Here is a 17,143-nt window from a genome sequence, read left to right as displayed (position 1 = left end):
CACCCAGACAGCACTGAAAGCCACCGTGTCACCTCTGCACTCCCATGGAACAGCTGTGAGCTCTTTGCTGCTGTAACCTTTGCCTGGCCAGGTAATGCTGATGGTGGAGGGGAAAGGGCCAAGTGATTTGTGTGCTACAGAGGGTGGATTTTGGGACATTTAAGAGTCTTTAGCCAGTTGCAGCTGCCTTAGCTTCTACCTTTCCCAAAGAGAAGACTGAATAGGAAAACGTGGTCTTCATGTGTGTGATTGCTTTTAGAGTGCTCTGGCTGGGGGAGTCCAGAGGCCCCCAAGGTCTCCCCTTGGTGGGAGGGGTTGGGCTCTGTTGCAGTAATGATCAGGGGGGCACAGGGGCTGCCCAGGCACAGGGAGGCAGGCTAAGAGGTGTTGCTGGAACAGGTTCATCTCCTCACAACTTGCTGTGTCTCCCAGCCCTTCCCACTCACACCCTCCCCCTGCTCCACAAAGCCTGCACTTTACCTGCTTTTAAAGTCTGGGTGGATGATGTCTGGAGAGCTTGACCAGTCCTGAAGCATGGAAAGAGCAAAGCAGAAGGGGAAACACTGGAACAGACATTGGCAGCAAGACAGGGTGATAAATAACTCTGAAAAGTGGAATTTTATGGCCTTGTATTGTAAAACTTGAGAAGCTGATAATGTAGTGGAGGCAGCAGTGAGACTGATTTGAAGGAGAGTATTTTACAGAGTGTGCTTCAAGAAGCCAGGTGATCCATGCTCAGGGAATCCACAGCCAGAGGAAAAAAGCCTGGTGGACCTGGCTACTGGTGGTGAGATCCAACGGGATGTATCTCCTGGTCTGCAGGGGAGAAGACCTGGGGAGGGAGCCAGTGTGACTGCTGTGTTCATTGTGCTTGGAGCTGCAGCTCCTGGGGGGTCTTCTGAGTGAGAAACAGGCATGAGGGACTGTGTGTGAGCCACCTGGAACACTCAGACCAGGAGGAAGGTCTCTGTATGGGAAGGAGCTGAACGTGGGACAGTGTTTGTAATTTGGAGCCAAGGTCCCTGGACCAAAGAGCAACTCCAGTTTGCTGCAAGGTGGGTGCAGGAACTGCTGGGGGGGGGGGTTCCTTTGCAAACACAAAATACAGGCAGTGTCAGCCACAGCTGGATACAAACAACCAACAAGGGTTGTCCTCACAAACAGATCCCTTTCTTTGTCAGGATATTAAAAAACCTTTTTAAGCTTCAGACACCTGGTTGTGGAGTTACTTTGATTCCAGAGGCCTCTCTGCATCTATAGGATGTATTTGAAGTCTCCTCTTCCTTGCAGAACAGGGTTCTTACCAGAGCTCAAAAGCAGCAGTGAACTAGTCATGTCATTCATGCACATGCTCTGAGCTAAAACATCTGTGACATCTGTGTTCCAGGACAAAAGCCCCCCAGGAAAGGGCTCTGTGCAGGTACCCCCTGCACATGGTGGGGTTGCTGCTGGGGGCAGGGGAAGGTGTGTTCCTGGAGCTCATGGCCTTGTCTGTCCCTCCCTTGGCTTCTGATCCCTGGACAAAGGGGCCCCTGTGCACAGACAGTGCATCCACTGAGGAATAGATGTGTTCATGAGCTCAGGGGAGGATGGAAATAGTCACATCTCTCTTTTTTTTTTCTTTTTTCAAGTGTGTCCCTGTACAGAATAGAATAGTCTTGTGTGCCTTTTTAGCTGAAGAAGCTGTGTAAAGTCAGCGGCATTTCTAACTTCAAAAGGTCAAGGTGAGTTTATGCAGGGACATTCAGATGCTTATCAACGATGGCTATCTCCATATTACATTACAATTTAATACCTATAGTTGTGTTTTGGAAACTTAGTGCTAGTATATTAAATGTTCATATGACTGATCTGGAAATTGAAGATACAATCAAGCTAATATTTTTTTTTCTTTTTTTCTTTTTTTTCTTTTTTTTTAAATGCTTCAACTGAAAGCTCTTTGGATTTGGGAAGATGGAAAATCCAGCTCCAGAGCCAACACCCAAACCTGGAAGCTCTAACCAAGCTCCTGTTGGCAGGGATGGGAAGCCAGTGGCAGGGATGGGAGGGGGGACACACAAGGCTGGGAGACACCCCAGGCAGTGCCAGCTCCAGGGGCAGCTGGTTCAGGAGCTGGTTGTGGCTCAGTGGAGATACCCCTGTAGCCTTGAATCAAAGGCCTTTAGCAGGAGGAGTGTGTTCAGCTTTCCAAAGGCATTTGATAGGTTTCCAAACAGGCAAGAGCACAAAGGCAGGGTTGAGGCAGGCTGGGGTGTTGAATAGCAAATCAAGAGCTGGCTGGTGGTCAGGGCTGGCTGGCTGGGGCAGGGGGGGCAGGCTGCTATCAGGAGCCTGTGGAGAAGCACTGGCCCATTGCTAATCAGACCTGGCACCAGCACAAACTGGGGTCAGTCGGAGCCTTTTGTGGGGCTGCATCACTAGGTTCCCCAGAGCAGCTCTGGGAGGGTTTCCCATGGGTGTAGCCCTGGAGCCCAGGCTGCAGCTGGCACCTCATGTCTCCACATGGTTCAGCTCCTGGGAGCTGAAGGCCAATTTGGGAATTTCCTGCAAGAAAAATCACATCTCCAGCCCTCCCCGGGGATGGAGGCTGGGGGGGGGAGCTTTGCATCTGAAAAATTTACAGCTAAGAGAGGGAACTCCACATCAGTTCTCTAAATGGGGTCTGAATCACTATCCCTGGGTTGCTGGCCCCACGTGCAGCTCGTGCTCCACAGCCCTCCTGCCAGGGGAGCAGCCATGTCCCTGCTGATCCAACGTCTGGGAGACACCTCTGGATCTGCTAGAGCTTAGATGACATCTCTGAGCTCCGGGTGCTCAGGAACCACTCAGTGCTTGTGTCAGTCTGCTGGAGATAAGCACCAGGTGGCTGGGAATTAATTTCTGGAGAGCCAGGCTGGCTGCTGCCCTGGTGACACGGGGCTGCTCCAGCCCTGCGGGGCGTTTGAAGGTGCAGAGCCTGTGGGATATCTGGCTCCATCTGGCAACAGAACCCACTGTGTGGTTTGTGTGTAGTTTTGGGTTTTCCCACCCCCCCCCACCCTGTAGGATCTGCATTGCAGATGGCTTTTGCTACGTAAAATGAAAGCTTTCCTTGCAGGGGGATAATTCCAGAAGCCAAATCTTACATTCCCTGACACGCTCCCAATCCAGTAATAGTTTCTGAGGCTGCTTTTCTGGGCATCTTCAGTGGTCTCCCTTCCAGAGGGGTGCTGGAGATGCAGGGGTGTTTGCAACAGGCTGCTGCTGACATCTGAGCACGCCTTCTCAGTGGGGGGACCCAGGCCCAATTTCATCCTCAAGGCATTTGCTTTTTACAAGGGAAGTCTTCCCTGGAGCTTGGCAGATGGAGGGAGAGCTTGTGTGCACGTTTGACTAAACTCAGGGAGTATCTGGTGCTGGGATGGGCACTTCCTACGTTCTCATCAGATCTGCTGATCCCTTTATTCATGCAGCATTGCTGCAGTGAAGACTTCTCTGCTGATCTTGCCTGTTCCTAACCCTGGCTAATCCATCACCCATAGGAAGGCAGCTCGTTTGATGGCTGAAGGTAGGACAGATGCTGCTTTGTGTACAGCTGTTGCTCAGGGAGCAGGGGCTGGATGAATGGGAAATCAAGTCTGATTCATGAGCAAGAATGGAATCAAAATTGCTCTGATTATGTCTTCTGCATTTTTTTTGCATTGCATCTTCCTCTGCTCTGGCATATATATACATATATATATCCATCCTATATCTACTGCTTGTTGGAATAAGGAGTTTCTGAAGATGAGTCTTAATTCTGCCCCGAAAGGAGGGAAGACTTAAATGTTGTTTTAAAAATCATATGAATGCTTGGAAACAAAAAAAAATTGTAACCCTCCCTGCTGTTCTTCGTAGTGCTCTTCTTTGTGGATCAGAGTTCTGCTCATCCCTGTAGTGCAGAGATGCTGGTAGCACCATAAATGTGCTCGTTACCTTCCGAGTCCACATGCTCCCTGTGATCCCTTGGGACAGCAGCAGCCAAGCCTTGCTTGGAAGAACTCAACTTGGGTTGGGGTTTTTTTTTCCTTGAAATAGGGGTACTTAAACACTTGTGTTGGAAACCAATTTGGGGTGTGGGTAACCTTCCCTGCTCACAGGGGCTGGGGAATGAGAGGGGGACACGCTAGTCTGTGGTGAAGGCGAGGTGCTTTGGTGGTCTGCTGTGGTCAGAGTGGGCTGAGGTCACTCTCCATCCCTCTCCTTCAGAGGCATCTGAAGGATGGGCAGGGGAGGGTCAGGTGTACCTGGGGGTACAGAGGCACTGCCCTGATGCTCAGGGCATGGGAGGGGTGGGATGGAGGTTTCCTGTGTGATGGCACAAATGGATGGAGAACCGAGTCCAGCCCGATGTTCATCCCTAGAGGCTGCTCCTGGGAGAGGGAAGGACATGGGAGGAAGCCTCAGGGTAGGTGGCACTGGGGTGTTTGCTGTCACCCCCCAGCCCACATCATGCTGTGTTCTTGGAGTCTTCTGCTCCCAGGTGCCCCAAAATGCTGCACAGAACATGCAGCTGCTAGTCCAGCCCCTGCTGTCCAACCTCAGTGTCCCCTCTGCCAGTTTTAATCCATCCCCCTTGTCCTCTCCCTCCCTGCCCTTGTCCCAAGTCCCTCCCCAGCTTTCCTGGAGCCCCTTCAGGTGCTGGAAGCTGCTCTAAGGTCTCCCTGGAGCCTTCTCTTCTCCAGGCTGAACACCCCAACTCTCCCAGCCTGGCTCCACAGCAGAGCTGCTCCAGCTCTCAAATAATTTCTGTGGCCTCCTCTGGACTTTCTCCAGGAGCTCCATGTCCTTCTTGTGTTGGGGACTCCAGAACAGAACATAGTGCTCCAGATGTGGTCTCATGAGAACAGAGTAGAGGGGCAGATACAAACACTGATCCTCTGTTTTGGTGTATTTTCATGCTGGGAAGGATAACTCTGAACCAGCTCAACTGGGAGGAGAAGTATTTACTCCTTAAAAACAACCACCACAAAAACACCACCCACAAAACTATTTCTCTCCAGCCATGCAGCTGCCAGGATTCAGTGGGGTTAACTCTGGCTGCAAACTGTCCCCATGTTGGGTTGAGTGGGGAGGTTGGGATGAGTGGGAGTGACTGCTTGCTCCCCTTTGAAGCAGGAGCTGTGGCCAGTGAAATGCTCCTCAGCTGTCCCAGGGCCAAGTTCTGGAGCAGTGGTGAGCAGATCAGCACAGCTCCTGTCTCCCTCCTGCTCTTTTAAGTCAGTATAGTAACAGGATGAGGGGAAATGGTTTTAAACTGGGAAAGGTGAGATTTAGTTAGTCATTAGGAAGAAGTTATTTCCTGTGAGGGTGGTGAGAGCCTGGCCCAGGTTGCCCAGGGAAGCTGTGGCTGCCCCATCCCTGGCAGTGTTGAAGGGCAGGTTGGATGGGGCTTGGAGCAACCTGGGCTGGTGGGAGTTGTCCCTGCCCATGCAGGGGGTTGGATCTAGATGGTCTTTAAAGTCCCTCCCAACCCAGCCCATTCCATGCTTCTATGATTTCTTTCTGCTACAACAAGCCTGGGAAAGGACCCAGCTGCTGCTGGGGGGGGAGGCACTTCTGGCTCTCTGTGGCTCTTTGTGGTTTGCATTTCTCCTTTAACTGACGTAAACAATGGGGTTTATTCATGTTTGTTACTTGGCAGCTGGGTGAAGGGTTACATCAGGGAGCAGGCTGGCCTGCTCCATGTGCTCTGGGCCTGAGCAGGGAGCCTGTCTTCCCAAAAGCAGCCTGGCAGGGACATGCTGCAGTGACCTACTTTTGGGAGAAGCACAGAAGTGTTGGAGAAACAGTGTCTAGGGGCCTCCTTGCCACTCTGGGAGGAGAAAGATGGGGAAAAACTCCCAAGGTGCTGCCATAAAGCTGCTGCAGAGGCTCAGTGTCCTGGGGGAACAGGAGATTGGCACCAGCATCTCTCCTAGTTTGAGAATTCTTCCTTTAGGAACATTTTGAAGCAAATGCCAGAGGAATCTCACTGCATCCAGTCACTGTCACGGAGTGGAACAGGCTGCAGGTCCAAAATACACCCCCATTCCCAGGGAAAGGTGGTTCACAGCTCTGCAGAGCTGCCCTTCCCACTCCAGCTGACCTGGGCTTCACCACCCAAAGCATCACCGTTTGAACACAGTTCCTTGAGAAGGGAAAAGCTTTGCTGTGCAGCCAAAATCTCTTGCAAAGGGCACCAGAAGTGCAGAGTGGAAGGGTCTTCTGTGGAGGGTCTTCTGTGGGGCCTTCTGTGTGTCCTGGTGAGTAAAGGCAACTTGTGCAGGCTGCTTAGACCCTCAGAGCATAACACCAAGCTGGGGTGAGTTGAAATTACAAATGAAATGTCTGAGGTGGATGCCCAGAAGAAAACTGCTTTCTCAGGGAAAGGAGAAGAAAAAAACACTGCAAGGATGACCTGTTTTCATGGGGAAACGGTCAATATAAAACCAGAGGGTGGTGTTTTATTATAGAGCCTTGGAGCCATTCTTAGCACACTCTCTTCTGTGATGATGACTAAAAGGGAAACAAAGGCAACTTCTGTTAGAAAATAAGACATTTCTCATCATCCATCTGCTGTCCCAGGCTTTCTCCATCCTGTGTTTTATTTCCTGTGGCAGGGATGGGCTGTTTTGTCCCATATCTGCTGCTGGATGCCTGGGGGAGCTGGGCCTTGCCTGCAGTCTGGGAGGGCTGGTGGCTCCAGAGGGGTGGTGCTGGGGCTGCTGGTTTTGGTCCTGCCTCTTTTCATCTCTCAGGTTTGGATGTTGGCTCCAGAGCGAGGGATTATTCATGCTCTGCTCAAGCCAGGGAGCTGGAGGATGGCTCCTTCATCCTCCCAGGAGTGTCTGGCTTGGAATCTGGCTTCTGAGCTTAGGTAAGGGAAAGTAAACAGCCTATCTTCCTGCCTCTTCACCAGCAGGCAAGGCAGAGCTCTCAGAGCATTTCTACTTAGGAATCCAGCCAGTCTGGTGTTGTTAATGAAGGGATAATTACTCACCTCCTTCCTCCCAGGGCCCTGCTGGGCTGGGTCAGGGCCTGGAGGTTGGGACAGTGTGGTGAGTGTACCCATGTGGCACCTCCACAGGCTTGAGGTGGCAAATTTCCTTTCTTCCCAGCGTTTCCTGGTTTCCCTCTCAGTCAGGAAGAGGTTGGGTGTGATGTGGCTTTGCTGGGAAATCAGTCCTGATTGCAGAGCTGCTGGGTTGGGCTGTGATGGGTGAGCAGCAGGAGGGCTGGCTCTGCTGGGCATCCCATGCCCATGAGAAACCTCTCCCTGGTGTCCTGACTAACCACAGCTCACTTCAGCTCCCACTCCTCCTGCTTGGACCAAGCCATGGCTCTTCCTGAGTTGGGGTGTGTGTCCCTCAGATGTCTTCCTTCTTGATGATCATCTTGCCTTTTCCAAGCTCATACAGCCTGACTGCTCCAGTAAATCTGTCTGGCTACTGGGCAGCTTGTTTCTCTTTCAGGGAGGAAAGACTCCAGTGAAGATCCCACTGCTCTTGTGAGACCCCCCTGCAGGGCTGGGTCCAGCTCTGGGGACCTCAACACAAGGAGGATGTGGAGCTGTTGGAGCAAATCCAGAGGAGGCCACAGAGATGATGGGAGGGCTGGAGCAGCTCTGGAGACAGGCTGGGAGAGCTGGGGGTGTTAGTGCCATGGTCCAGCAGATGTGGTGATGTTAGGTCATAGGCTGGATTTGATGATCTCAGAGGGCTTTTCCAGCCCAAATAATGATGTGATTCTGTGATTTAGCCTGGAGAAGAGAACGTTCCAGGGAGACCTTAGATCTTTTTGTGTGGGACCTTTGAGCTGGAACTGGTATGGAAGGCTGAAGTGCTCTGTGGTGGGATGGTGCCTTTCAGCCAGGGCCTCAGCTGCTGTGAGAAACTGCTTTGTTTTCTGCCTGTGTTACCTGGTGTGTCAAAAGCTCTGGTGCCTCCAGGTTCCCATGGTTCTCTTTCATTTTATTTTGCTTTTGAGGCCATCTTATCTAGGAGGAGCCAGTTGTGTTCTGGGTGCTCCTGCCCAAATCAGGCTGGATGTGGAGCATCTAAAAGGGCTTCTACCTCAATGCACTCACTTGACAAAAGACCATCTGCTGGATGTCCCAAAGGATGTGTCTACATTGAGTGTGCTCAGAGAAGCTAAGTTAGGACCTTCTGTGGTTGCATAGTTGTGTGCACCCTTTCAAGAGATTCTGCCTCATTCTCTTCACAGAGCAGGGAATAAAGCTGCTGGCTGCAGAATCCAGCTCTGCTTCCTGAGATAGAGTCATTGACAGTAGAAGCTGGAGTGAAGGAGATGGAGGACATGAGGAGGTCTCTTCACCAGGGCAGCTTGTGCTGTTTTGGAGGCTCAGTCTCTGCTGCTGGTATGTCACCAAGTGGCTCTGAACCACTCACTGGTGATCACAAACCTGCTCCTCATTTTCCACACCTCCAGCAGTGAGCCTGTATTCCAGGCTGACACAACTCTGGAGGAACTGGAGCTGGTCTTGATGACTAGCACACCCTGAAAGCACAGCTCAAATTGCTGAAGATGCAAGCAGAGAATCCATATGTTAAAACTCAATTCCAAACCCTACATGTGTTAGTGGTGGTTTCCTGTCTCTGGTCCATCAGAGGCAGCAATGACCAGCAGGTGTCTGAGATGAAGGGAAGGCAGCCAGATTGATGCTGCCAAAGTGCTTGGATGCCATGAAATTCATTTGGTTTATTGTGGTTTTAGGTGGTATTTTTAAACAAAGCTTGAGGGTCTGCACTGTATTGAAGAGGATTCAAAGGACTCTGGGATAATTATCAGCAATAATGCTCAGGGGAGGAGCTGAGAGGGGCTTGCATGAGGGTTGTGGAAACAACCTGAATTCTTACACTGCCTCCTTGGGGGCCTGAGCTTGACACTCAGTTATTTGTTGTGTAAGTTTTGGTTGTAAAGTTATAGTCTTTGGTAAATCCTTCAATGTAAGGACATGGAGCTCCTGGGGAAAGTCCAGAGGAGGCCACAGAGATGATTTGAGAGCTGGAGCAGCTCTGCTCTGGAGCCAGGCTGGGAGAGTTGGGGTGTTCAGCCTGGAGAAGAGAAGGCTCCAGGGAGACCTTAGAGCAGCTTCCAGTGCCTGAAGGGGCTCCAGGAAAGCTGGGGAGGGACTTGGGACAAGGGCAGGGAGGGAGAGGACAAGGGGGATGGATTAAAACTGGCAGAGGGGAGATTGAGGTTGGACATGAGGAGGAAATTCTTTGGTGTGAGGGTGGTGAGAGCCTGGCCCAGGTTGCCCAGGGAAGCTGTGGCTGCCCCATCCCTGGCAGTGTTGAAGGGCAGGTTGGCTGGGGCTTGGAGCAACCTGGGCTGGTGGGAGGTGTCCCTGCCCATGCAGGGGGTTGGATCTAGATGATCTTTAAGGTCCCTTCCCACCCAAACCATTCCATGATCCTATGAAGTGCTCCTGGCTCGTTGTCTCATCACTGGAGGAGTCAGCAGCTGGAGCTGCAGGACAAGCAGCTCACAGGAAGCTGCTCTGATCAATGATCAAGTTCTAAACTGTTCTCCTGGATCCCTTGGGGAGAGCAGAAGGGCAGATGGTTGAACTGGAGTTTGCTTGATCCTGCAGGGCCTAACACCACCAGGGTGCCTGAGCTTTGGGGAACACTCAGTACCCTGGGCTGTCTCTGGAAATGCTGGATGGTGCCTTCTCCTGTCTCTTTGCTCTGCATGCAAGATCCTCCTCAATCCCTGTCAGTTTTCCATTTGGCTCAGTGTCTTTGTTGCCACCTTGTTCTCCAGCAGGGTGCCCAGGAAGGCAGCTCCGTTTCTATCACTTCTCCCGCAAGAGAGGGGAGGGAGTCTGTTTTGTTTTGTGCCATTCATGCAGGTTCCCAACCTTTTTCCTGCGTGGAATAATTCAACTCTGTTAGCTGCACATAATCCACACTGTTCCAGTCCCTTGGAGCTTGTGGCTCTGTGGCTTACAGAGGTATGTGCAGTGTGTGTTGGCAGATGACTTAAATTCTTCTGAAAGGCTCTTGTTTTTTCTAGGTCATTCCTATATGAAGCTGATAAAACTGGCTCTGTTTCTGACCTGGGTGTCACTACTGTACCCACAGCTCTTTGCTCAAGGTGCCTTTTCACTGAAATCCTGTCTTCTGAAAGCAGTTTTTAGAATCTATTTCAGGAGCTCTTTGTACCCTGGGACTTCTGTTCCTGTAGCTGGAGGCTCTGGTGTGTTTCTTGAAAAGCCCAGGTTCCTGTTGCAGGTCCAAGGCCCTCTGAAGCACAGTGATTCTCCTGTCAGCCCAAGGAGACCTCAGAGGGTTCAGGTTCACCCCCATGAAGAGCCCAGCACCTATCCTGGGGTTCTCTAGCTGGGTGTTGGCATCTCCCTGCAGCATCTCCATCAGCCAGACGTGGTCCTTCTCAGAAGCTTTACAGAGTAATGTTTGGACAATGATTTTTGGAAACACTGGGTGGAATTGGGACAGTTTAAGAGTAGAGGGAGGTGCAAGTTTTGGTGCAGAGGCATAAGCCAGCAGGGCAGCACTGGGGGAACACAGGAAATCTCATCTCCCCAATGAGTGGTGTGGTCGATGCAGTGAGCCTGCAGTGAGGTGACCTTCATAGAATCATGGAGTGGTTTGGGTTGGAAGGGACCTTAAAGATCATCCAGATCCAACCCCCCTGCATGGGCAGGGACACCTCCCACCAGCCCAGGTTGCTCCAAGCCCCATCCAACCTGCCCTTCAACACTGCCAGGGATGGGGCAGCCACAGCTGCCCTGGGCAACCTGGGCCAGGCTCTCACCACCCTCACACCAAAGAATATCTCAGCCAGGCAACAAGAAGCCTCAAGGCAAGAACAGGAAAAAGGAATCAAAGGGATGCTGCAGGTCCCTCAGAGTGGACTTACTTTGCTTTTTACATATTTATTTATTTTTCCCAAAGACACCTTTGCTTCTCTGGATGCTACACCACACATGCCTGGTCTTCCTGGTTCACAGTTACTCCTATAAATTCTACGTCAGCCACATTGCTCTGGTGAAGCAAGTCCAAGACTTCAACTGGAGCTTTATCCAGATGCCTGGGACTCTGCCCACGTGTTCTGGTCAAATAAATGAGTGCAATGAATTTTGGAAGAAGACCTAGCTTGTTGCCTCTAGGCTCTTTGCAGGGAGATTGGTGGGCAGGAGGCCTCCCTGGAGGGTCTTTGGAGCCTGCTTTTTAGCTTTAAGATATTTGACTGTGCATGGATGTAACAGGAGTGGCAGTGGGGGAGTGATGGATGGAGCTGAAACCATGGGAGAAGCTGGTCATGGACACTCAGGTGTGAGGACAAAATGCAACTCCTAATGGTGTCAACATCTCCAGGGAAAAGCTGTGAAGTTGAGCAGGATTGGAAAGAGGTGACTCCAAGTGTGCTGAGCGCATGGAGACTCAGGTGGGAGGAAAAGAGGTCAAGTGAAACCAGGGATGGGTGTGAGAGGTGGAAGTGTCCTTTATGGTGTGAGAAGGGGATGTGAGGGAGGGTGGGGCATCAGCTGGGATTTGACTTTGAGGTCTAAGGGGGAGAGCAGAGGGAACTGGAACGTGCTGCTGGAGCAGGGCTGTGTGGTGGTGGTCCATGGCCCCCCTCCTGCCTTGTGCATGGTGTGGTGGTGGGGAGCAGCTGGCAGAGCCCTCCATGTCTCCTTCTGCAGGTGCTCTTCTCATGGGCAGTGCCAGCTGAGCAGCAAAGGTCTTCTGGGAGGGTTTTTTGGGCTCTTTTGCACAGGAATTTGCAAGCTTAAGGCAGCCTATTGTGCTGGAAGACTTGCAGGCAAGCTCTCCATGGCAACTCTCCCTATACACAAAGCACCATATGGCTTTTTTTTTTTTGGAGGGGGAGGGAATGAGTCGAGCAGGAAAGTCACCCTTTGTTTGGGGTGGTGTTTGTCTTTGCTCTCTGAAGGTGGAAACACCAGAGTGCTGTCTCCTGGCCATGGCTTCTGCTGGCCACCCCACCAGCAAAGGTGCAGGTGATCTCTCCCAATGCTCCCTCTTTGTTTTTAACACTGGAACCTGCTGTCAAAAATAAACCCTGCCTGTGCAGAGTCCCCTTCTTAGGGCTGGGCTCTCTGCAGGCAGATGGAGCAACCAGTCCCACATTTGCCCCTGCACCAAGAAACATGTGGAGGGCTGGGAAGGCTCCAGGAGCACTTGGGCTGGGCAAGAGCTGTTGCTGGAGGAAGCTGATGCTGGGGAGCTCTTTGCTCCTTGGCTGCCCAGGCTTTATATCCCTGCTTCAGAAGGAAACTGGAAGCCTTCATTTGACTGTAAATCCTCCCTTCTTCGAGTCCCTTTGGAAGGAATGAATGGAATAAATATCTTTATCTGTGTCAGGAGAAAAGCAGGAAGCTTTTGTGTGGCTGCTTGCAGGGGGAGGAAGAGAAATGCAACGGGGATCAGCAGAAGGGAGCAGGCTGGGCCTGGCTCTGCTGCCTTTGGGGTGCTCTGTGGCCCCTGGGGCTATGGTGCCACCAGCAGCACTGGAAGTGGCCTCACAGGGTGGCCACTGGGGAGGCTGGCTGGGTTGCCCAGCTGGGCTGTGAGGTCAGGCAGCTGGAAGCACCAGCACCCAGTTGGGTGGCTGGAGCCTTGCTGCTCTCAGCTCAGGGGTTCAGGTGGGCTGCAGATGAAGCACTTGGACTGGGCCAGGGCATGGTTGGAGGGCAGAACTGTCACCAGGGCTCACATGGGGGGGACATGGCACAGGGCAGAGCCTGGGCTGGGCACAGGACCAGGACACCAACTGATCTTTTTGTGCTCCTGTGCACACCACAGCCACCTCTGCTGACCATCTGTGGTCAGCAAGAGTTGTCTGTGGGGGGCTCTCCCCTCTGTTTCAGTGACATGACATGGGTTTGCCTGCCAGGAGCACTGTTTGTTTTTCCCAGAATTGGGCAGAGGCTCCTCTTGGTGACACCTGCTCTCAAGAGCTCCCATGGCATTGTCCCTGTCCCCATTCCCTCAGTTCTCCCTGCTGGCAGCAAGGAGGCTTTCAAATCCCAGAATAGCAGCAGGGACAACTCATGGGAAAAATCCTCTGGATTGCAGGCTCAGCCCCCCCCAGGTAGAGATCTGCTGGTGGGTAACATCTCCAGATACTTCAGTACAACACCTGTGAGTTAGGGCAGGAGGTGGGCTGGGGCTGCCGGGCCTCCAGGAGAAGCCATCCCATGTGTGTCTCACTGCCTTGGACAGAGTGACAGCACAGCCTGGTGGGTGGCAGCACCAGGGCACAGCTGGTGGCAGCTCTGCTGTGGCCAGGGGGCTATCAGAGTCAGCCTGTGACCAAGAGCACCTTTCCAAGGCCATGGCCCTGCCAGGTGCCTGATGTAGGGCACAGCATCATCTGCTGGTTTCTGGAGAAGCAATTTGGCTTATTCCTGGGTTTGATTTATGGTCTAACCCTGTGGAGCCCCAGACCCAGCTTTGGAGAGGGCTAGTTTCTCAGTGCCACGTGTTCAGCTTCTCCCACCCCCCTGGGCTGCTGGTACCCATTGAGTTGGTGGCTCTGGTATCTGCTGGGACCATGACTGTGTTTCAGCTGGCCATGAAATGAGTCCCTGGGGCAGTGTTTGGGTGGGAGGGTAGGGGTGTGTTGCTGCAAGCCTGACTCCTTACCCTGTCCTGTGCTCTCATGCCTTGACTCCATAGAATCCCAGACTGGTTTGAGTGGGAAGGGACCTAAAAGATCATCTAGATCCAACCCCCTGCATGGGCACTCATGGGAAAAATCCTCTGGATTGCAGGCTCAGCCCCCCCCAGGTAGAGATCTGCTGGTGGGTAACATCTCCAGATACTTCAGTACAACACCTGTGAGTTAGGGCAGGAGGTGGGCTGGGGCTGCCGGGCCTCCAGGAGAAGCCATCCCATGTGTGTCTCACTGCCTTGGACAGAGTGACAGCACAGCCTGGTGGGTGGCAGCACCAGGGCACAGCTGGTGGCAGCTCTGCTGTGGCCAGGGGGCTATCAGAGTCAGCCTGTGACCAAGAGCACCTTTCCAAGGCCATGGCCCTGCCAGGTGCCTGATGTAGGGCACAGCATCATCTGCTGGTTTCTGGAGAAGCAATTTGGCTTATTCCTGGGTTTGATTTATGGTCTAACCCTGTGGAGCCCCAGACCCAGCTTTGGAGAGGGCTAGTTTCTCAGTGCCACGTGTTCAGCTTCTCCCACCCCCCTGGGCTGCTGGTACCCATTGAGTTGGTGGCTCTGGTATCTGCTGGGACCATGACTGTGTTTCAGCTGGCCATGAAATGAGTCCCTGGGGCAGTGTTTGGGTGGGAGGGTAGGGGTGTGTTGCTGCAAGCCTGACTCCTTACCCTGTCCTGTGCTCTCATGCCTTGACTCCATAGAATCCCAGACTGGTTTGGGTGGGAAGGGACCTAAAAGATCATCTAGATCCAACCCCCTGCATGGGCAGGGACACCTCCCACCAGCCCAGGTTGCTGATCTTTGTATTAGCTGTACAGATCCCATAGTGAGGAATGGCCTTGATATCTGGAGCTGGAGCCCTGGCTGTGGCTGTACAAGGGGTATAACATGTCCCTGGAGTTGGGGGGGCTGGGGACAGAGCCTTAACGTGCCCCTGGGGTTTGGTTCCCAGCCTGGGACCTGTTGGAATTGGCTGCACCACCAGCCTGCTGGGAAGCTGCCAGCCTGAAGGATGCAGAAAGCAGACCCTGCTTTGGAGCTCTGCTCTCATTCTCTGCCTCCAGCAGCCCTAGAAGGAAAACCTCCCCAAATCCTGAGCTTCCCTAGGAACACAACGACTCCCTCTGCCCAGCCAGCTTTATCCACATCAGCCAAACCTAGTGCCACCACGTTTGCAGTTCCAAGGCTTGTGGTTTGGAGCCTGCTATTTATTTTGGGGGGACTTGCAGCATCTGATCTTGATTTGGTGTTTCCAGCCTGTGATCTAGGTCGGGTGCTGGAGCAGCCATGAGCTGTTGCTTGAAGGAGCCCAGGGAGTTTATGCTTCCTTCCTCAGTCAGAGAGCTCAGAGAATTACTGCTCTGCTGCAGATGGGGCTGGGAGGAAGAAATGTATGGTTTTTTTTTAAAAAAGGAATCTTGAAAACGTTCTATTTTCCTGTCCCCCTGTGAGGGTGGCTCCTGATGTGAGTGGCCACGGGAGGAGCAGGAGAGGAGACAAGCTTTGGTGCAGCCTCCTTCCCCCACCGTTCCCATGGTAGTTGGCTGTCATGCATAGATCTAATGTATTCCCTGCCCACAGCAGGATTAAAGCCTTCTGAGAGAAGAGTAAGAGGATGCAGGAAACAGAGATAGGGAAGAAACCAGGAAAAGGAATGAAGACCATGGTTGAGTAGGGATGAATCCAGGTTCTAGCCCCATCCGAGCAGCGAGGGGCCTTGTAGGACCAGGAAGCAGCCATCCCACTTGCCTCCCAGCTGGAGTGGTGGTGGGATGTCTGGAAGCAGAAGACCTTTCTGAAAGCTGAAGGCACTGGTGCGTTCAAGGGGAAGTTCTTGTCCTTCTGCTGTCGTGTCTCCCAAAGCTGTCTCTTGTTTTGAGGGTGAATGTTTCCTTTGGGTGATTCTTTTCTGTTTTCCTCTGCAGATCCTGACAGCCAGTTGTATGATATGGGATATACCCCCGAGGAGGAAGCCCCAGCCTGTCCTGATGAGTTTGATGACTTTGTCACGTTTGAGGCAAGTATGAGCCTTGTTAATTCCTGCAAATGTCAGTTATGGACAGTGTGAGACTCTGAAAGGGAGGGGTTGGCTGGTTGGGAAAAGCATGTGCTGTGCCAGAGCTCAGGGATGCTTTATGTGGAGTAAAGACAAATCCTTTCATCTGTGGGTGCTGGCACAGAGAATTTGCACCAAGTTAGAATGAGTGTTTCCAGCAAAACCCCACAGCTCCGGTTGACTTAGCATATGAGATGTCAGAGCAGGGTGAGAGAGGGAGAGCCGTTTGGGGGTGAAACCCCAGCAATGTGGGAAGGATGCCTGCTGCTGTGGTGATTGTCTTGTTGCTGGATTTTCTGAGGTTGGAGAACCTGAGCCTGATGTTGAGTTGTACCAGGCAGGAGCCTACCTGAGAGGCACAACAGAACAGTTGGACATGGGCAGTCAGTGCTGTTTGGCCAGTGAAAGGCAGAGCAGAAGACAAAAATGTGTATTTCTTTTCTCTCTGTTCTGGGGCTTGTGACTTGTAGGTAAAAGCTTCGAGGTATTCTTTTGAGTTTGCTAATGATAAACTGGGTGTTGGGTTAACTAATCCTCCCTGTGCTAGTGAGAATCACAGGTCCATCATGTACAATGGCTTGAAGCTCTCACTTGGAGGACAAGCTTGACAGTTGACCAGGTCATCATCCCATTTTCCAGCCAGACACAGGTTTTTCTCCTGAGTCAGTTGGCAACAGCCTTGCACTGTCACCCTGAGCAAACCCCTTCTTCCATGAGGTCTGCTCAGATGAACCCAGCCTAGAGAGCTGGGTTCCTCCCCCAGAAGGCTTTCCAGGGCATGCTGAATATTAGATTATTCTTCCTTTTTGAAAGATAGAAAAGCCAGGAATAGCTGGGTGTAAGGAGGGGACAGGAGGGCAGGGAGGGAGGTGGGTTTTCACATTCTTTCCCTCTCTGATACAAGGTCACAAACGTGCTTTTGAAGGGCTGGACTGAGCAGTTTAGAGGCTGTGACAGTGGGTGGCTGTGCTCGTGCAGAAAAGGGCTTTGCTTGGTGCTCCTCAGACCTGCTTCAAGAGACAATCTTCTGAGATTCAAAGCAGGGATGTTTTCTAAGGTCTAATTTCACGTAAATGAGCTCTGTCAGTGCTGCAATCTCTTCTGGGCAGGAATACCAACAAGCAGAGTCTGTGCCCTGCTGGGATGAAATCCTTCTACTGCTGGGCCATCATTTCCTTGAAACAACAAGGTGACCCAGAGGAAAAAGGTGATGAATCCTGAAATCTCCTTTTCAGGAAGATGTAAATGGGTTTCTAGACTGAATTCAGGGCAATGGTTTGAAGATCAGAGCTCTGTCGGTGTCTACGCTGAATATGCCAGGGAAGAATTACCCTTGTTGTCTTGGATACATGATCTGAAATAATTTCCAGCCCTGCAAGGGTTTCATTGAGGTTCAGCA

At 52.1% G+C, this 17,143-nt stretch overlaps 1 protein-coding gene across 1 annotated transcript in view; it reads left to right on the top strand.

The window, feature by feature from the left end:
* Positions 1–17,143, top strand: part of RAB11FIP3 (RAB11 family interacting protein 3 (class II)) — an 85,795-nt gene that overhangs the window by 29,748 nt on the left and 38,904 nt on the right. The window contains exon 6 of the mRNA XM_010002825.1: positions 15,614–15,705. Coding sequence (XP_010001127.1) covers positions 15,614–15,705 — 92 coding nt within the window. The remainder of the gene's footprint in view (positions 1–15,613; positions 15,706–17,143) is intronic.

This window comes from Chaetura pelagica, unplaced genomic scaffold (assembly GCF_000747805.2).
Source record: "Chaetura pelagica isolate M959 unplaced genomic scaffold, ChaPel_1.0 scaffold1201, whole genome shotgun sequence".
Lineage (NCBI taxonomy): Eukaryota > Metazoa > Chordata > Aves > Apodiformes > Apodidae > Chaetura > Chaetura pelagica.
Note: the sequence above shows the minus strand (reverse complement) of the source record. Positions and strands in the feature narration are given on the sequence as shown.